This window comes from Copidosoma floridanum, unplaced genomic scaffold (assembly GCF_036245765.1).
Source record: "Copidosoma floridanum isolate Cflo_tuat_1 unplaced genomic scaffold, Cflo_Japanese_pri ptg000027l, whole genome shotgun sequence".
Classification (NCBI taxonomy): Eukaryota; Metazoa; Arthropoda; class Insecta; order Hymenoptera; family Encyrtidae; genus Copidosoma; species Copidosoma floridanum.
Window position 1 is genome coordinate 1,381,656 of NW_028321904.1, and position 22,965 is coordinate 1,404,620.

General features: G+C 30.2%; 1 protein-coding gene across 3 annotated transcripts in view; it reads left to right on the forward strand.

Annotated features, from left to right (window-relative positions):
* Positions 1–608: 608 nt before the first annotated feature.
* Positions 609–22,965, forward strand: part of da (transcription factor daughterless) — a 632,912-nt gene continuing 610,555 nt past the window's right edge. For 2 of the 3 annotated variants that reach the window (XM_089595689.1, XM_089595691.1), the window contains exon 1: positions 609–1,948. In XM_089595689.1, coding sequence (XP_089451815.1) covers positions 1,763–1,948 — 186 coding nt within the window. In that variant the 5' untranslated portion in view covers positions 609–1,762. The remainder of the gene's footprint in view (positions 1,949–22,965) is intronic. The other variant, XM_089595690.1, reaches the window with a different exon arrangement.

Genomic DNA, 22,965 nt, shown 5'->3' on the forward strand with positions numbered 1-22,965 from the left:
GTAACTTGCATAAAATGGTTTTTGCTTATTCCCTGAAACTTTCACATTGAGGGTATATCTCATAAATCTCATTCGTCAGATGGCCCGACCTTGCCTTAGAGAAAATTGCGTCATTCACTGTATAACAGTATACTTGTACATACAAGTCACTTATATATAGAATATGTATAGGCACACTAGTAGAACTTGTACATGTAAGTATACTATTACAAGTGAACGACGCCATTTTTACTGAGACACGGTCACGCCATCTGCTTTGAAATATACCCTTATAACTTCATTTTTTTTCTCATCACATAGTTTGTGTCATCCCTCTAAAGTACCGGCCTATAAGTGTTTGTACTCATGGACTTATATGGTCAGTTCTAGTTCAACAATATCTAATTCAACAGACTGGATAAAAATTAATTTTTGTAGTGAAGTGTCTGCAAAGCTAAGTTTTACGTACTAAAAAAATTTTTTTTAATGCAAATCAAAGCAAATTATTAAGGAAAAAAGATTACCACATTTAAATTCATCGTATTCATGTACTTAAACGCTAAAAATATAAGTAGGTAAAAATATGAGAAAGAGAAGTATCTGGGCACTTGCATACAAAGAAAAAATACCAATAAATTCCGAAAAACTACATTTTGAATAATAAATAAAGTATTTCTTATACATTCATTTCTCTCGCTCCATACTTTCGATGAAGTAGTATAAAAGTTAAGCATTAAAGAAGAAGTAATGATTTATGTATACAAATGTGGTCGAGCACATTGCTCCACTACCTTTACTTCTCCAAAAGTATTCAAAGAAGCTGAATATGGTGATGGTCAGGGGGGAAGGTGATGGTTTACTGGAATAAAAAGGGGAACAGTTCTGCTATCGTTCCAAAGCGTCAGTGGCATCAAAATTACTCAACTGAATATGGCAAAATTTGTGTCTTACTTTCCGTAATAATTAAACTATAAATTTAATTGGCCAATACTACTTACAATACCAAGTATTTTAAAATAGTTCTTATTGTTATTATCAGGTTACGTGTTATGAATACAACTAATAAAAGTATACAAGCTTATTTACAGTTAGTTTTTATAAAACTATAATAATATTCTAACCTCCACAGAAACTAAAAAAGCTAAAAGTCAAATAATTAAGATTTCCAAGAACAATTGTCTCATAAACCTTTATGAGAACTTGCAGGCTAGTTGTTCATTATGAAATACGAGGATGGAAGAGGGCAATAGGAGATGACAAGGTTGATCTCTTAAGCATTTGGACCTGAGTCCCTCTTCAAGAAAAAGAATATAACTTGTTAACAAAAACTTTAAGTTTAACGTGTATAATAATAAAAATTTTAAGGATTGTAAGTAAAAGCAAGTGACATAATGATTATTTTTTACTATTAATCAAACTGCATAGAGTTAAGAAAATAGTTACATGTTTTTTTGTGGCTCTCGTGGTAAACAAGATAGCAATAAGAATAAAACTTTTGGAGATTGGCTCTGGTGACCAGTTACTGTAGGGGTAAAAATTTGTGTTTTTAAACTTTACATGTGCAGAAAAAAACTGTAGTATAATGGTAAGACTTTATACAGCATATAAATTCCAACTTACATTCAATATTTGAACTAACCTGTAAAGCTCATAGAAAGTAGGTATGATTCTACCTACTTTCTAGACATTATACACTTTTTCTTTTGACTACATAAGTGAAAACTAATTAAACTGAAAACATTATACATCGTACAATAGTTAATAAATCAAGAGTCTTAGAACTATGCAGCAGGACACAATAATTCAAGATGATAGCAACAGTAAAAAACTCTCAAATGATAATGATAATAGTATTGTTGTTAATAACAGCTCAGCAGAAGATATAATATTCCAAATGGATGAAGGTCTTACGCAGATTGGACATGTATTCCAATCAGCTTATCAGTCAATTGTCAGTGGGCAGTCTCAGGTAATTGAATTAAAGACAATTTCTCAACTCTTACCTAATGGTCACTTATATTGTATTATAGTTATATTACTATTACGAATCAAACAAGTTGCTTCCAACAGTATCTTTTTTTTAATATTGTTATTGTTTGAGTCTAACAAAAAAGGCATATGTGCTGAAAAATTAACAAAATGTACAAAAAAATATGCAATTAGTATGAACAGTAACTGTTACAACGTTATTGCATTTTATATACTAACAATAACATTAAGTGGAATCTTGGTTCCTCTAAGTCAAATAATATTTCATTTTCATAGTATATGATATTTTTTTAAATACATCACTTAACGTTTCTTTAGCTTTCTATACACAAAATTAGACATGAAAAACGTATCGAATATTAAAGAGCAGATTAGTACTACTCTTGTTTCTTACTTTTAAGGTACATGAAGTAAACAATACATTGAACTGACTTTTTAACTTCCACATTAAATAAAATTGCAAAAAAATTAAGAAATACCACGAAAAATCTTTTACATTTAAAAATTTACCACAAGTATGTATTATCAAAAGTTTTTTAACTGTATTTGAATCATTATTTAAATATTGATAAATACTTTAAAACACAGTCATTGCTATACCTAGCTTAGTGATGGACATTATCCTAGCTCGTAGTGATGGAAATACGATGCTTAATACTGTAGGAAAACAATAATAATAGAAAAGTTCTTAGAACAAACATCTTATATGTTTGTAATTTTACTACAGTCATCAAATAACTGAAAACAATTATGAATAATAGTTAAAACCTGTACTGAAATTCTATAGTATAGTTATAAAAAGACAACCAATAGTTTAGATTTTCAAGTATGGTTCTCAATCGTTCAAACTATAATTTTATAAACATTTACTTTTCGTTATATCACGAAAAATTGTGGAGTTCTTATTGGTTATTTTTTAATGAGTCATTTTTTAATTTAAAAAAATTTTTTTTGTTGAGATCTGTTGAAAACCTTTCATTTAATTCTTTTGCATAGTGAGTTGTTGTTTAAGAGTTTAAAAAACAAAAAAAAAATTTTTTTCCTTAAAGCGTTTAATTTTATGAGAGTTTTATTTTTAGCTTGGCCTTTATTTACTTAATCTTTTTAATTTATTTAAATTTTCACTCAACAGTTGTTAAGGTGTGTTCTTTTTTTCTCAGTAATTTTCTTTCCATTACGTTGAGGATGCCTTGGAGAGACCGATATGTTACATACAATACTTTCAGATAATTTGCTTAAGTACTACAAGATTAATCGAGAACATCAGTATCCTTAACTATCATTATAGTATCAAAATCTTTAATTTTACTTAGATTACTCTAGTTATTTTTATTATGTACAAAACTCAGATTTTTGTGTCCACTATTAGTTTCTTTCATATTGATATGTTTTATGCTTCATAAATCTACGATATATTTAATACATAGCATAGCACTGGTACACTTATTACAAACACTCATACAATTACCATTACCACATGATGTATACTACTATATAAAATATCATCTTGTAAAAAACTTATTAGATCAACGTTTGAGAAAATGACAGATTGGTAAGTCTTACGTAAACATTGAAGTATCTAATTTAAAACATTTTCTATGTACTGGAAATCAATTTAAACACTATTTTTAATTCTATTCCTCTTGTATTCATCGCACAATTAGTCTAAATTTTCATCTCCAGTGACTGGAGCATTGAATATTGACAATCTCTGTACTCATATTAGCTTCCTGTGCAATATTCTTCCTGGATATTTATGCCAGCTTTTATACAAGTTTTTAATTTTTGTTGAAAAGGAAAAAAATTCTTGAAGTAAAAAATTTTTCAGATTTTTCTAACTGAGATGTTTCAGTCAAAGTTTTCGATGGCTATTCCTTCAACAACTCTGGTCCGACAGTTTTCTTGAAAGTATCCAAGGTAAAAGCTTCTGATGATACTAATAATTGTTTTCTATTTCATTAATACTTAGCTTGAAAGTTGTATAAAAGCTAGTGGCTAAACATTTAGTGTAATCAAAAGTGAGAAGATTCCCTGGATAGAGGCCTGATGTATTAAAATTACTTGTTTTGTACAGCATTATTCGAAGAAAACTTATCCATAGGATTTTTGTAAAATCATTACCATGTTTCAAAAAGTCATTACCGTAGTGGTACTTTTTGTCTCTACTCAAAGACACTTTGTTCCGTAGATTTTTATTGAATTAGATACTGCAACATTAGCTGGTTTATCAGTGTGTGTTTTAATTCAGTACAAACATAAAATAATAATGTTTAATTTACAACAGAGCTTATTAACTTATCCATCTACTTTGTGTAATGTCAATTCCCTATTTATATGCCACTAATTATGGAATAGCACTAGGTGAACGTGTATGAAGAAAAACTGGCATTGCTGAAGTATTTCTACCTTCTGCACAAAAGGTAAACAAAACCGTAGAATATAGTTTTTTCTTATTCCGTTTTTGGATAAACTTAAATATAGGTTTGATCACAGTTAAATACGTGACTAGACACTTATAAAGTTTTCAAAAAACTTTATTTGTATAAATAATTTGTGAACCTCTTAAAATCAATTTATAAGCTTAATTCAGAAACACATGAACTAGTAGACGTTACTAATGAAGGAAAACGCTTGGTTATGCAATGGTATTTTTTGAGAAAGCTTTTATACCAATCATCTTCTATCGTACATCATTCTGTAAATATTTTACACGACTTTCATCTAAAGACTACTGAACATATGTTATGACATCTTACTTTGTTTGGGAGAATCCTCATTTTTAGAATTTAATAACCTGATCCACTTGATCTTGCTTTGCTTCAGTGCCAAGGCAGGTGCTGGAACAGAAGTTGTGTTTACATTGGATATGTTCAATCTAAAAATTATCATGCTTCAAGAGATGTCATAAGCACTGAAGGATCTTTGAACTTATCCTTCTGTGTTAATTTCTTTATATATAAGAACCTCTCTTTTTTCCTTTCAAGCATTGTGGATCCGAGTTCACCTGGAAAAATGTTGTTTGTATAACTCTTACCAGTCTGCATCACTCATAAAATACAAAAAATAAATAAATGCATTATTAAAAATTTTTTAAATAAAATAGGAGTTTTAAGCGATGGACATTTTTTAGTAAAATTTTATTCTATACATCAGTACCAATAGCAGTTCTTGCGGTCGTGAGCACCATGTCCATGCCTACCAGCTCACGAGTTTGTCCCACGATGAGATAATTGACCTAGTGGTCTATCCTTGGATTTGAAATGTTAGAAATACAGTTGTGAGCCATTTTATTATTCATAAGTAAATTCATGTGAATAATAATATGGATGAGAAAATTAAGTATTTTATGTTGTAAGAATCACATATACGAATGATAGTAATTTAAATCATATAAATTTGTGCATTTTTTTTTTTTTTTTTTTTTTTATATTATTAAATACGTAGTAATGATATAATTGCCCTGAGTAGTTTTTTTCAAGGCATTTGTATTTTGAAAGCTAAGAAAATGACTTAACTAGAAATAAGAAAACATTGTACATATTTATAAGTTCTTATTAAAATAAAACGTCGTTTATTTTTTAAGGTGAAAAAAGTATTAATGGACGAATTATGTTCCAATTTACGGAACATAGAAGGACACATCCTATGTTACAACTATAATCCCCAACAAATTATTTTTAATCAATTAACAATTTATTTTATCATTTCAGAGCTAAAAATGCTCGATCACTACATTTTATTCAAAGTAAACAAAGTTTCTCTGTGCAATGGTCGGATAACAGGAACATAATTAAACATAACCTTTCTTATTAATTGGTCTTTACTCTAGAACGACTTTTTTAAATAAAAATTACTACTATTACAGCTAACTTATTTACATACAACGTTATTGTATCCAAAGAGAATCGTGTCATTTGAGCCAAATGTTTCAAGTAACTAAAAATTATCACACAAAAAGTACTTCATGGCGTGAGTTCCATAAAAGGGGCATGAGTTATAAGACACCAAGGAAAGCTTTTTGATGCTGTTTCGTAATATAGATATAGTAGTTGTTTTAGTTTTATTAGAAAAATCAGTCTATCTTACATGAGTATAATACAAAAAAATTAAGAATAAGTTATGAAAGTTGTAGTAACTTCAAATAAACCTACAAGCATTGAAGCATACCCACTTTTCTTAGACAATAGAAAAAAAAAATGCCAAAAACTTTTCCATAATTGGTACTCTTACCTCAATAGAAAAGGAGTCAATCAATGTCGAAGTTGAACAACTGTACTGTTTACATTTAAAATTATAATTAATTATAATACATTATATTTGTATGTTATACCGAATTCTTCTATTTTATGTCACAGTCGATAACAACGTCGTGTAACGAGGTATCGATCTTTTTACTTTTCTGAATCATCAAGGGATGTTGTCTTTTGAAGATACAACAGAATTCACATTTTCAAAAAAGTATTTCTTTAGTTTAAGATTCATAAAAAGCAGCTTGGTCATCGCGCAACTCTTCTTATATACTCTTAGCTACATTCTTACTTGTGATGTTGACTAGAAACTAGCAGTTGCCACCTAACGATCGGTAGGTAGTACTGCTAAGCGCAAAGTTTGAAGTCGGAGCTGAGCGCGAGATTTTAAAAGTTAAGCTTATGTAAGACGATGAGTTTAAAGAAGAATGATTATTTTAATAAACAATATATAATTCAACAATACTCCAGATCGTAACAGAATTAAGAAGGCTCCATCACGGAATGTACAAGAACTTTAAATGGTATATTATTAAAGTTGAGATCGCGCTAAATCCAATGGTATCCTTATTTGTACGGGTTGGTGATCAAAATCCGGAGATAATTCAATTCAAAGTCAGCACTTTTTGAGCTCGCTTAACACAGCCTTTTATGGCCGAAGGCCTGAAGCAAACTTTTGACAATCAATTAAACTACTAAAATAGAATGTACAAGCAAAAAAAATATACGTACTGTAACCTTGATATTCTTATCTTCAAAACGCTAATAATCTCATCTTAAAGAAACTCGGTAGCTAACTAGGGTATACGGCCATATTGTTCTAGGGAGCGCATGCAATAAAAAGAATTACAGTTTCTTAAATAACATAAAAATTTTTATAATGACTTTTTAATTGAATTCATTTGTTGGGTACTAACGCAGTAAACTACGGCAATCAATAACATTGAATTATTCGACAGCTGACTGTAGGGATAAATAAAGTATACTCTTTCTAATAGCAGGTGGATTCGATTATAAATAAAACAAATTTTAATTCTCAACGTATTACTAGTTCGATTAAAAAAACTCGAAAACATGTTGTTTGCATGATAAAAATTCACCTAAAAAAAGTATGAGGAGACTCAACTTTCGTCAACAAAAGTGTGTTCTGAATTTTCGAAAAACAAATTTATTTTGCCCAGCATTATAGTTTCAAGTCTTAAGAAAGGCTGAGCCAAGTTTTGCTTCGTGTGAAAAGACCAGCTGACAGCAGACGATGCTCGGTTCTCTCCCATACACTTAGCATAAGACTTGCTTCCGAGTTTGCTTACTATTTCTTCCAAATGCCTGATAAGGTGCACATTTTTTGATACGAGAATCTTCATTAGGAGTTAAGCTATCTATTTGAACTTTTTTCTCATTATGAATAAATCTCCAACCTCGAAATTTGTGCAACAAAGGCTGAATAATCACTCTCGCCCATAAGAGTAATATTAAATCATGCAATTTTGGGAATTTTTTTCTTCAAAATTCGGCTAATAAGAAATATTGAAAATATTCACATGTACTTTCAGCATGATAAGGTACACTTTTTTTTAACGAGTGAATAAATCTCCTCAAAAATGACCGAACCTCCTTACGTTGAGCCTCATTAAAAGTGATTGATTGAGACATTGCAATAAAGTGGAATATGATTTGGAAAAAATGATACGAAGCAATAGTTTTTTAATAACAATTTTCTTACTCATGTTTACCAGTAAGAAAAAAAATATTTCCGTTTGTCTACGAAATGTATGTAATTGTTTGTAAGTGTTTGTGTTAATGAATACAAGCATAAATGAATAATCACGTTCTCATACTTTCTACGATACGCTTTTTTTACTAAATTAATGCTCACATATATAAAATATTGTTTAAGGATAAGTATTTTGTGAAATGTATTTATATTTTACTTTTTGAAATCGATGACAAAAAGAAAGAACTTACTGTTTAGTATAGAACAATTAATTTTTTTTTATTATTTGCTAGTTGGAATAATTTATCTGAAAGTATACATAACAATATGTTATAGTTTTTAGATTTATTTTAAATATAATTAATATTCTTAGATGTTTGTACACTATCGCTCATATATTTTCTCTCTCTATCACACACACACACATACATGTATCTTATATTTTAATCATGTCCTGTTTTCTGAAAAAAAGTTTTATAAATTATACGTATATATTAACATAAACTATCGAAAAAAGTCATTTTTTCTGGAATTTAAATTTCCGTATACAAAAAGGTGCAACGACTTAGATTTTTCTAAAATTTTACAACTTTTACTACACAATTATTGAGATGATAATACAGAGTAAGATAGAAATCTTTTGTAAACAATAATAATATTGATAGAACAAAAAATGAAGCAAAAAAAATTGGTCGTGGATAGCTCAAGTTATAACTTTTTTCTAATTTACATATACTACTACCAGATAACTTTCTATTTTAATCAAAATTAATCGTTCAGACAGATGAACTTGAAGGTTTTATGGTATATAGTAAGTTAAATTTTTGGAAAGTAATTAAAACTTAACATTAGAAAAGATTATTCCTTAAAACTTAAAAAACTATAACAAATAACATGATAATAAAAAAAATTTTGTTCACGATTAAAAAAAGATCTCTGAGGTAAGAAATATTTTCATGTTAAACTCTGAAAAAAAAGGAGGGGTCAATATGCATATTGCAAAATATGTAATATTAACATACGTACACACTTATAAATATACACTTTCACACAAGTACACAATATTTTTCCAGAGTTCTGCACTTTTATGAAAAAATTTTTTGGTCTTTTTTTCTCTAGAGAGTTCGTTCATAAATTCATCTACTTATTGAAATTTCTGCGTGATATCGTGCAAGAAATCCTACAAGATATCTGACAAGATATTGTACACGGAATCTTATAGGATGCCACGTAAAATTTCTTGGATAATTTCCTGCATGATATCTTATACGATATCAAGCAAGATTTTCGGCAACTAAATCATGAATACGTATAACTTTTGACCCTTTGAATTTTAAAACTTTTTCTGCCTAAAAGGTGTTATAATTGCTTTTATAAATATTAAGAAAATACATCATTAATCTCTAATAAGTGAATTTAAACCTGGTTCAAAAGATCCCTAGTCAAGTGTCTTGCCCACATGGCCAGAACGTATTTGACCCTAAAGAAGGAAGCTACGTCCTTACTTTTCAATCTAATTAGTTTATGAACAGTGTGTAAATGTATATATAGCAACTTTTGTCGTTAGTTAAGACCTTCGTCAACAATAAATCTTGCAATTAATTTTAAAACTAATTTTCTTTTACGAATTTCACTTAAGCTTTACATATACTTTTCATTTTAAAGAAAAAATAATTTATTTTTGAAAGTGTAATAAATTTATTGTAACTGCTATAATAAAGTTGAGGAGTATCTTTCCCTTTTTAATACTTTAATGTGAGTATCAAGTACTAGCAGAAAACATAATTTCTTACTCATTTATACAGTACTAAGAAAAATTGAATAAATTTCAAAAATCTGAGTTTGCACATAAATGATAAAGTTTATTAAAAAGCCGTTTGATTCAAACTGAAATTTGAACAGGATTTTCTGAACCCGTACAGTATCAGACACTGTTAAAAGCATTAAATTAAAGACAAACTATAGTTGACCGTTATTTAAAATTGTTTTGTTTAATTTTATGTCAAATTTTTTTCCAGAAATTGTTTAAACAATAAAATTGATGTTTTGTAAACCATTATCAAAGCCTGTGGAAACGTTTCGCAAGGCTGTAAAAACTTTATCAAGTATAATTATATGACTAATTTATAGTTTTAGTTTTTTTATCTCTTGTGAATATAATAACTCTAATTGTATTTACATCAATTCGTTGAAATAAATTATTAAAGTTGTAAAGAAAGATTGTATTTATATTGTTTGACATTTTTATTTTGCAGATCAAGTTTAAAGGGCTGATTGCACTTGAGCCCATCTGATTAAAAATGTTGTAGTTGAGCCCATTATAACGATCTTTTCTGTATAGCACTTGAGCCCAGATGATTGTTACAGTTGAGCTCGTCGAAACGTAATATTATCTATCTCATAGATACTCGTTTTACATCAGGACCGTTAATAAGATTGATGTATACCTACATGTGTACATATATAAATATACAATCAAAGTTATATAGAGAATAAATAGTTACGCACCTTAGTCGAATCACAGAATGAATGCGCGACCAAATTACCATTGTTCTTAAATAAAATCAGTTGCGTATTGACGTCGCGTGAATAAACATCGTATTGTGTCTATCATGTCGTTGATTACAATGCTTAGTAGTAAAGAGAAGCCACTGTTAGTGTTTAATAAGTTTAAATTTAAAAAAGCACGCCTACTTAAAACCGGACAGAAGTGGCGATGCACAAAAAACTTTTGTAAAATGGCAATACGGCCGGTGAAACACTTCTAAAAACATCGGGATCGCACGATCACGAGCCCAACAAAAATCTCCATGTGTAATTCCTTTTAAATTCGTGCAAAAGAAAAGCGTGTGATGATATTTCTACGAGGCCTTATTTCTATTAGTCAATGATCGGAATATATATTTGACAAATGACAAACTGTATTACAGTATTAAAAGTATTTTTTAAAGGTAAACTGTAGCTAGTTATAAAAGTGTGGGTACTCAAATAAATAGATGATTTTATTTTTAATGTTTACTTACACTATTACACACCAAATTCATCTAGATACTTTCATCTTTTGGTGGGCTCAACTTCCACTTTTTTCTGTCATTCTTATCAGTAGATGGGCTCAAGTGTACAGCGCCCAGTTTGAACTGCATAACAAAAAACTTTCTCGAAATAATTATTTAAAAGGTACTGAATGCTACAGTTTCGCTGTAATTTAACGAAGAGTAAACAATTTATAGCTCTAGTACTAAGGATTAAGTTTCAATGCGTTAAAATAGTGTTTGTCAAATAAAAGCGTCAGTCTTACCTCCAACAATATACTTTTAACTGAATATAGTCAAATAATTAGCATAATATAAAAAATGATATCTAAATAGTACATGAAAATTTTTACGCTAATGCAGATTAAAAGTCTGCAGACACTAGCACCATCAGCTAAACGTTAATTATACATAAGTTAATTAAATAGAAAAATATAATTGCGAGATTATCTGTTTCCCAATCCTGACAAATCTGGATCTTAAACCAACTTATTCTTTTAATGCTTATATTATGAATTTCTATTTCTTTAAACATTTCATGCATGTATAATGGATTTCAAATTTTTTTTGTTTAATGTATAAAGGCTTAAAAACGATCTAAACAATTAAGATCAAAACATTATTTTACTGTTCTGTAAAGAAAAACTTGTTAATATAAGATTTTCTAATTCCAAACAGAAATTTTATTTTCTTTAAGAGTAAAAAAAATGTAGGGGAGAAAAAATTTCAATTTTCATTGTTATTATAACTAGTATTAACAACAGTTTTAGGGTGCACTAGTGTCTTTTAAACTATCTTCAATAAATTCTAAGGCTTTTGATGCTTTTCTTCAAAAAATACGTATTATTGTCGCTGTTATGTTTCTTGTGTTTGCATAAAAAGGACCTTTAAAATTGTTAAATAATCGTATACATGTGCTTACTTCGTATAGTATGATTAAAAAAAACTTAATATCATTAGATTTTAGATACTCACGTTCGACATCCCACATAATTTAATTGATACAAATGATTGAGAAGCGCTGTTTGTTGATAGTATTACTATTGAAAAGTAAAGTAAACTGATTCCCTACCATATTTATTAATTTTTTCCTTTAACTAAAGAATTTAAATATAAATTATATTATATAAATTATGTAAATTATATAAATTATATTTAAATTCTTAGGAAAATCATAAATTAAACAAAACTGTACATTTAACTATTTGTTATGATGTCTTTAAGTTAATGCTTTTGACAGTGTCCGATATTGGTTAGGAAGGGCTTATTCCAATTTTGATTCGAATCAAACAGCTTTTTCGTAAACTGTATCAAATACATATAAGCTCATGTTTTAAGAATTTACGTAATTTTTTTAAATATTTTATATGTGAGTGAAAAATTCTATTTACAGCTGGTACTTGATACTCACATTAAAGAATTAAAGAGGAAAAGGTAACTCGTTAACTTTGTTGTAGCAGTAACAATCAATTAATTACACTTTAAAAAATACATTGTTTTCTCCTAGAATATAAAGTATATGTGAAGTTTAAGCAAAATTCGTAAGTGAAAGTTAGTTTTACAATCAATTACAAAATTCATTGTTGATAAACGGCTTAACTGACACAAAACAATGTTATATGTACATTAATATAATGTTAAGGAATCAATTAGGTTATTAAGGCGGTAAATAATATTGACGGAATTAAAAAATAAGCTTTGGTTTAAGATGTGAAATCGTGCAAGAAATCTTACGCAGCATCCTGTAAGACTTTGTGTAGCATATATTGTGATATATTTTGTAGGATATCTTGTTTGATGTAGTGTAAGATATCTTGTTAGATATTATGTAGAATACCTTGTAAAAGATTTTATAGAATATCTTGCACAATATCTCGCAGAAATTTGGATATGGGTTTTAAAGAAGATGTCATCTCTTCAAGCTCTTGTTAAATTTTGTCTAAGGATTTTAGGTGTTTCAGTCGCTAGAAAGAATATATCTTTACTTGCTAAAATAGTATCACATCTGTCTCTATTTAAAGTTTCTTAGGACCTATGATTTCTTTTAAATATAATTTTTATAAAACCATTGCAATTCCTTTTCTAAATACTGTTTGTTGAATGAATCAAAGAACTCAAGTTACTTTTAAAGTATAACGATCAAGTAAATATGCAGTACTGCCAAGTTGCATTAAATTCATCAAGGTGGCTCATCAACTTTTTGAAAGTCGAGCCATTGCACTCAAATTGAAATCTATGGTTAAGTATCACTCAACTGATATACAGTTCAAATTTCAGAGCATGTTGCTGATTGGAATGGAAAAATAATACATTCAAAATTTGAGATTTTAGCATTGGTATAAGGCATTTTGATGATTTCACTAAAAAGTTTTAGGTTTTTTAGGGTAAAAGTCAAGCTACATGCTACAAAAACTAGAAGCAGGTTAATTAAATAATTTTCCTTCTAAAGAAGTCGTGAAACTCCAATGTTGCCGGGAGAAAAAAAATATGACGAAACTCCGAAACTGAAGGCTAACCGCACATAAACAAGCGGATTTGTATCAATGGGTATACAATATATCGAGCCTGCGACTCAACGTTTTCAGGTGTGATATACTCTAATGTCACACAAACGATTAGTATAAGGGTGATGTGCTACCTTACCAAATCTTAAAGTATTTTCAGCTCTTTTTTTCGTAGCTTCTACGTACGTTATATTTTTGTTTTTGTACGTCTTGTAATGTTATTTCGGAAGCAGACGTTGAAAACAAGCTGTTTTTCAGCTGAGTCAGCAAATCTGTATTTGAAAGCAAAAATTTGTATGCTTGTCATAGATTTGTTGAAGCCAAAAGATTCTTGGTTCTGATACTGTACTATATAGGTATAGTTTTCTTTACAATTTAGAATTATACACAGCAAAACTAATAAAAATTAAGGTTTTTTGATTCTGCTATGTGTATAGGTGTATTCTGTAAGTGGAATTCTTTATGTTTATGGTGTAGAACTAGGACCAACTGACTTTTAGCTTCAGTAGTTCAGGTTTTGAAAAGGTAGCTTTTTTTAAAAGAAGTAGGTTATATATATCACGCAATTGCAGAATCATAATTTTGTAACGTCATAATCATAATTGCGTTCCATGATTTTTAGGAAGATTCTCGTATCAAAAAATGTGCACCTTATCAGGCATTTGGAGGAAATATCTGTGCAAACGTAAGCAAATTCGCAAGCAAGTCTTATGCTAAGTGTATGGGAGAGAACCGAGCATCGTCTGCTGTCAGCTGGTCTTTTCACACGGAGCGAGACGTCTTTACAAAATTGCTTTTAGAATTTGTTAGACTGGAAATTATGATCCGAAACTTGGCCCAGCCTTTCTTAAGACTTGAAACTATAATGCTGGCCAAAATAAATTTGTTTTTCGAAAATTCAGAACACACTTTTGTTGACAAAAGTTGAGTCTCCTCATACTTTTTTTAGGTGAATTTTTATCATACAAACAACATGTTTTCAAGTTTTTTTAATTGAACTGTTGGAAACAAGCTGCTTGAAAGTATGTACCGTAATTTGCTCATAACATTTCATGATTTAAGTTTAAAGCACTGACGAGTTAAACACAGTCAAATTAACCGTGATGCAGTAGACGGACATTTTCATGCACTGTTAGTACAACTCACTTTAACACGGTGTCTTACGGGAGCCCCCGCAGACCCACTTGAACCTCCAGGAAAAACGACCGAACCTCCTTAATATTTAAATGCTTGAAAATTGACGTAAACTCCGTTTGTGCAAGAAGACAGTTTTTTTTATTGAGAATTTTAGACATCCTAGTCAAAACAACACTTTCAGAAATGTGAGAAATTTTATTGTTACTCAAATTGTCCTTTAGTATAAGAAATAAGAATGGAAACTGAGGCTGCTTTTCAAGTTAGATAAAAATGAATGACGGAGAAGGTCATGCAGTTCTCGAATTTCGCGCCAAAAATTTAGTTATCTCTGTTCAGCGCTGTTATATCATGGCACTCGTGTCGCTTTCTTCTGTTACCCTGTCTCAAAAAGTATTTGTGGTAACGTAGAAGTTAAAGAAATATTATTTTTTATACAGTCGTTTAAAAAAAATTAAAGCTACGAAAAGCTTCTAAACGATGTTTGTGGTATGATTCATTATTAGAAAGCTGTGTTTAGGATGAAAATATAACATTTAGAATAAGTTAGATGTACAATTATTAAATAGTGTATGCTAGAGAAACTTTTTCTTTGATACATTTCAAATTAAAGTTGAACTATGCGAAGACGTTGTACGAAAAGCTAAGTTAAAAAAAAATTGTCACATTACAACTCATGATTTTTTAAATTAAATATCATTAGATAATAAAACCTATTGCTATTTTTAAGCTCTTTGAAACTAATTTCGAATCTTCTTACGTTTTACAACCTACACTTTGGTTATTAATATTTTTTTACCTACCTATTTAACTCTTAGAATCTCATTTTCTACCTCTTGTAGATATAACTTTAATGCATTTTTATTGTTAAGGAAGACGTTATCTGGCTATTCTAATTAATTCATAATTCTTTAAAGTAAAGTTAATGATAAAGAAATAGTAAAAATATCCTACTACGAAATATTACATAGTAGTAGTAAGACATACGTGAAAGAGAGAGGGAGTAAAAAGGGGAAATGTCTTTGTCGTGAGCCTCACGTCAGTACGTAGACGTGCTGTGAGGAAGCTGCTGGATTGTATAGTGGATTGAGTTTGGCTTTTGCCATATGCTTTGACTTACGTTTTTTGTTACATCTCAGTTTTAAACAAGTGACATCGTCTATACACAAATAGCTTTAAGAGCTATAAGTAACTTTATTTACTAAAGTACAGAACCTTCTTCAAAATTTTTTACTGGCTTCCCGCTATCGTGTACAAATAAAAAGATATATTGCAAATATACTAAAATTAGAAGATCCAATGCTCAAGGCTTAAAAATGTAACAGTTTGGATCATACTTTTTTTATCACTCTACCAGTTTCCGATTTAGAAAAATAAGTTTTTATAAATTCTGCTAATACCAGGGTGGGTCTCCTAATCACTTCTTTTACAATAATTGTTTTTTTCATTCAGTTGTGTCTTCCGCGGTATAAGGCATTTTTTTAGTAGCGATAAATTTGATTACCTAGTTTTTAGCTTAGTTATAACATTAAGCTGAATCCCAGACAAAAACAGTGACTCAGAAAAAGGGATGTGCATTTAAAAAAGAAGAGAAATGAGAGGTAAAGCCATACTAGGAAGGTGGGTCAAATTCAGATCAGGGTTGATCTGCGCCTTCTTTAGTGTATCGTTTCGTCGTCAGTGCATGATGAAAACAGTATATGCTAGATACTTCCTAACAAAAAATTTGAGGTGTGAAAAGAAGTTTCAATAAAGTGTAATTTTGTAAAAAATACCCAAGTACTTGAAAACACGTGTTATACTTCAGCTTTAGGAAGCAACGTTGCCAGCTTTCATCGGCCAATGATTGTTGGCTGTGGACATGCTTGCCAGTTATACGGAATGCAACAGCTGCAAAATGGTACGTTATCATGAACTAAGAAAAATATCTTCTGTTCCTTTTTTCTCTTTATTTTGTTAATAATTGTACTGGGTTGGATACTTTTTTTTTGTTAAACAAACGTCTTATAATTCTTGACTTATTGTTGACAATAAGTATTATATTCATTGATTTTGTGACTGGGCATGTTGGCTTATTGTTTATGAAGCATCGAATGTAAGCATTTACATGTGTAGAGATACCAACATTATTGATATCTAGATGAACTATACAATAAAATAGACTTATAGACTAACAAAAACCATCATGGAGCTAAAGAAGAAGTGGGTAAAAATTAAAAAATATAGAGGAACAGTAGGAAAAAAGTAAAAAGATAAATAATGAAATATTTTGTTAAGTGTACCGCTTATGTTAATAAATATTCTCTGAATTACTTCTTGATTTGTTAACAGGTGGATTTTTTTAAATAATGAACAGTGGACACTAGAGTGTTTTTAATTATCACGCATCCAATGAACGCTACAGTTGGCAATATAGCTGTATAGCTGAGCAGACTGCCAAAGCAAGCGACGACACGAGTTTTTCTCTTTTGAGTCTTTTGACTCTACAACTGAGTATATGCTATGTATATTTAACTTGCTTGCTCTCACTCTGGCTTTAATGTTATCTATAAATCTTATCTAATTAAATCATGGAACTAAATGCTCATTAGTTATGTACACAGACTCTTGATTCAAATACATTATTCTTTAACACTCCCGTACTCTTGACATTCCTCAATCCATTTATGTTTTTAAAAAACATATAGCTTCAACTATTTTTTAAGGTTTTCAGTACAGCTTTAACAACTAATTTATTAATTTTATACATCCTTACTGCTGTGAACTGTAGGACAAGCTCCGGAGAATATCCATGAACACATGTGACTTCGAAAGAAAATTCACGTAATCTTCAGATAGCTGAGATGGATACGGCTTATGCTTTTTCGTGGATTGTTTTACACTTAAGGGTTCAAATCCACATCAAGGTAGATTTTTTTTTTTTTTTTACAGTTTATCATTTTGTCTTAATTTTTTTTTATTGGTGTTTCGTTAAAAAATATATAAGTGTCGTCAACATTTTTTTTCGGATACATTAAAATAAATATTATTACTTTGATACTTCTTGTTAGCAAGGCGATTCCTTTGTAATACTAAAATACCTTTTAGGTATTTTAACATAATTCATGTATTTTAAAACTCCTAAGAAATTATGAACATCCTATTTACGACAAAAAAAAAGCCAAAGGGAGAAGTTAAATTAGAAAACAATTATCAGCATTGGTCTACTGCTATTTACTTAAGGAGGCTTGGGTGATTTTGAATTAAATGCTGGCTAGGTCTGAAATTCAGAGATTATATAGATAAAGTTTGCTAGATTTTTTTAGGAAAACAAAATAGGTAGGTCAACACATTTATTTTCGAGAAAATCGCTTGTGAAAATTCTTCATTTTAACACGCAACCTTACGGAACCCGAAATTCAATAGACTACCGTACCGCAATAAAAAGCTGTGGGCCCAGACATTAAATTGGTACATGTACTTGAAAGTATAAAGAATCTATTATTTAAAAAAAAGAATAGGATCAACACGTTAAATTTTGAGAAAATAGCGAGGAAAACATCGAACATGAGAATTGTTTTGTTCAGGTACTGTAAGTGCGCATGCGCTGTACATTCATAAACATACAAGCATGAAAATTTAAGTCTAATACAAGTATAGGTATATAATAGCAGATGAGAGCAAGAGAGTACAGTGTTGTCAGCTTTATCGTGGCAGGGCCGTCATCTTTACACAAGGTACCTTGGGAAAACTAATAAATTTTTTAATATCGATTTTCCGAATGACTTTTCCGCGTTTTATTGCTATTTTGTTCACACATGTGTATAATCAAAATGATTATAAAAAAAATATTACAAAGAATCATTTGTATGACAAGTACCCCACAGGGGCCCCTCAATAGATACGACACCAAACGCCCAAGCCTCCTTAATGTTGAAATTTTGATCAGTCAATGAATTTGATGAGCACAAAAATTATCTGGCAAGATTATGAGATAAAATATTTTTTATAATACCGCAGTATTTTGTTAAAAAAAAAAAAAAAACAAATGAATTACCTTTAAGGGTGATGATTAAAATAAAGCTATTTTAAGGCTGTACATTATTAAGGAAGTTTAATCATTTATATTATATTCAGAAAAAGCATCGTAATACTTTTAACAATGATATCATCGGGTGAGTGCAAGAAAGAGTCTTTCCAGAGCAAAAGTCAAGAAAGAGCCTTTTTAAATTTTCTTTTTTGAGTTCTTATTTGCTCCTCACCCAGATCTCGGTTAGTCATATACCTCTGTACGAATCCACACAATTATTCTATACTGGAGAGCAAAAAGAGAAGTTCAACAAAAAGACATAAATACCTTTTTAACCAATTTGTTTACTTCTATTTTAAAGTGGTAATGTATATATTTTCATAGATCAATAATTATATATATACACACATAAATGTAGTACTAATTTAAAATCGAAAAATACAGATTAAAGGCTTTTATATTAAGTTTGAAAAGGCTGTTTTACGCCTATTAATCTGAAAAGACTGTTTATTATGCTAACCTGACAAATTATTTAAAGTTAGGAAATGTGACAACCAAAAAAATTTTTTTAACAACAAATTTATATCCTAATAAAAACCGAGTCTAGGTCTATTTCTGCTAGCAAAAACTTTAATTAAGAGTTAAGGGGGACGTTTTGATATTTCATTGTCTTAAGAAATTTCTGAAAAAATTTGTATAGGTACGTTTTAGTATTATAAATAACATACTTAAATTTTAAAAGACCCAGATTGACCGTTTCTGAGAAAAAAAATCGCGAAGTTGGCCACTTATACACATGCTATTAAGAAGGACTTGTCGGAAATTGCACGTTTTTACTCATAATCCTTGAAATTTTTTTAAAGATCTTTTAAAAAACTAATATGTTAGGGTTTATTATAGTTTAAATAAGTATACTAAAATTGGAAAAGCCTAGGTTCACCGTTTTTAAAGTGTAACAGTTTGAAGTTCAGTTACTACGTTACTAGAATACCTATATGTAGTGGTACAGTCTGAGACGAAAATTAGGTTAATTTGTTGTTTTAATGTTTGAATTATACTATAATAATTAAAAATAAATTATATAATTAAAAATAAAAAAATTATACCATGATGTGGATTTGAGCCCTTAAGTGCAAAACAATCCACCAAGCAGCATAAGCCTTATCGATCTCAGCTATCTGAAGAACACGTGAATTCTCTTTCAAAGTCACATATGTTCATGGATATTCTCCGGAGCTTTTCCTACAGTTCACAGCAGTTAGGATGTGTAAAATTAATAAATTAGTGGTTAAAGCTGTACTAAAAACTTTAAAAAATCGTTGAAGCTGTATATTTTTTAAAAACATAAATGGATTTGGAAATGGTAAAAGTTTGAAAGAGTTAAAGAATAATGTATTTAAATCAAAAGTCTGTGTATATAATTAATGAGCATTAAGTTCCATGATTAAATTAAATAAGATTTATAGACAACATTGAAGCCAGAGTGAGAGCAAGTCAGTTAAATATACATAGCATATACTCAGTTGTAGAGTCAAAAGACTTAAAAGAGAAAAACTCGTGTCGTTGCTTGCTTTGGCTGTGCGCTCAGCTATACAGCTGTATAGCCGACATTTCCACTCTTCTCCTCGTAGGCGCACAATCGGTGTACCCCTTCCACGCGTCTCCAAGATATGGGCCTATACGGATATTTCCACGTGAATCTACTCCTCTCATACTCCTACCGTGCTTCTCAAATAAAAAATAAAATGTGCGCCTGGTTTGGCCACTTGACTATGGCGGGGTGCTCGAACCACTGGAAAAAAGTGGCCACACTCCGTAGCATGGCAGTCAGCAATCTCCTTGCTAATCTCTGGTGGCATGTAGGCATTTCTGTGTCCAGGTCCTTTTGTCGTTTTTATATACGCCATACGCTCAAATGTCCAAATATTTTCCAGCAACAGTATTAATCAACTATTCATGTTGTGTTGATATATGGGAAGCCAGTTCAGGTAAACTCTCTCAGTGAAAGTAGTAGTAATGGAACTATTTTTCCAGACTGACTCATAGATATATGTTATACGGCAAGCGCCAGAGGTGTTCCTTTCAAGGGTTCTTTTTTCGCAGATGTCACGTGACTGGAGAGGTGGGAGATTCAAACCAATAACCCCAAGAATTTGTAAACAATGGTGGCGGGTTTCGTGGGTCATTTAAATATAATTACCGACATTGACTCGTAACAATAATTTTTTTGCAGATGTCACTTGACCGGGTGAGCCAATGAGCGGCTTGCAGAAAAAAACGTGAGGTGTCCCGCGTAATTTGAATATAGTTACCGACATTGCTTGGCTAGTAAAAATAGCTTTTTTCATTTTTTTATCTTTTTTATTTATTTTTTTTTTTTTTTCAGTGGAGGCAAAATTAGGGGGCCCTCAAATTTCGCTGATCAGTAAGTATGAAAAATCAATAAATTAGATAGTACAAAAATTTGAACGCAACTGGGGTCGATAAGCGCGCAAAATTAAAAATTCTGAAATTTAAAAATAATTTAAATGTTATATGCAAAAAAATGGTGTGCATAACTATAATTCACCACTTAAACCAAAGTACAACTGATAATTTCCTTAAACATGCAAGAGGGATGTCACTCCATTCTGTAAAAGATATTATAAATGCATGTTGCAACCTGTTTATTACTTAGTATTTAACGATGTTGTCAAGGATGATGAAGAAAAAGGGTAGTATAAAAAAAAAAACTCCTCTTCTTAACAGGGAGAATGAGGAGAAAAAAAGAAAATCTGTATTTTCGTTAGTAAAAAAATTCACAACTGATCGATTCTCCAGTAACCAAAAATCTTGTCCAAAGAATAAATATTTCAAATGTATGTAGTGGCTTACCATCATAGATTTCGTAATAGATATCTGAAGGTTTTTACAACTCTGACAGAAATTTTATACCATGAGAAGTTGGAGTGGTATCGGTACAAGCAAATGTCATGGATCATTAGTTAATGAAACTACCCCACCTATTCAACGATTGACCTTATAATGTAAGAAAGTATAATAATCACTGTACGCTAGAAGCTCACGGTATAGAGTGATTTGAGGGAGATATCACAATAAATTATTAAAGTTATTGTCTTATTACACTTATTAAAAACCTTAAGATAATTGACATGTATGGTGATGATGGAGCCAAATTCATAAGTTTAATACTAGCACGCGAGGTTTATGACTTTTCACAAATTCGTACCTCATTTAAAATGCATGAAAATAAAAAAATTATTTTGCCGATTTGTCCAACGCATGCGCAACAACATTTCAAAGAGAAACAGTCATCTTGTGCAGATAGAGATAGAGCGTACATGTTAAAAGAATGGATTATTAGGACTTTATATAAAAAAAGCATCATCGCAGGATAGTGATGCATATTATAACGCCTTCCAGAATCTTAGACGTTAAAGTCCGCTACCACCATTTCCTGGATGTCCAGACGTTGTGGATAGCATCAGTGATAATAAAAAGCCAGTGGACAGTGGGTGCTTGGGTACTCAAGTATGAAGTTATACATCTATAGAATTATGTAGCAAACAATATAATTTTAAGTATAAAAATACCTTCTACAAAATAATATTGTGAACGAAGGTGGTGCAATTATTGTGGAAACACGTGAAGCTACGTTGATTGGGTGTGATTTTAAATAATATTTAACAAGTTAACGATTATAAACAATATGTTACCACACAATACAATAAAAATAATATACGGGCTGGCCAGTCCAAGACTAGGCACTTTCATCAAATCTTCCGATGATTTTAGAACAACATTTTACTGCCTACGCTGATTATATCTGTAACGTCACGCTCATATTTATCACGTACAATGCCACACTTATTTCTTGCCCATATTCAATACCCACAATATAATTGTGCATAGAAAATTAAGAAAAACTATCCTGTATTAGAGCTTTCTTGAACAGAGTAGTATTACATGCCAGTGAATGTCTTTTCAGGACTTTCATCACACATAGATTTTTTGACAGATATTATTGAAACGTCAGACGTATATTGAAATAGCATAAAAAATAACCACAAAAAGTGCAGCTCGTTTGACTGTACCATTATTTTATATATGATACATTTAAACAAACGGATATTTAATATGTATCCATATAAAAAAATTACATCAAATGGCAGTTATATGATTTGTAGGAATCTCCTAATTTTTTGGGTTCAAAAGATTACTTTTAGAAAAACCTAATCGAATTTTCAAATAGACCCCCTAGTTAAATTTTAAATAAATTAAGAAAGAGGGGATGAGGTGTGCGTGAAAGCATGTGTATGATTACATCCACATAAGAAAAAGAATTGCTAGCTTTACT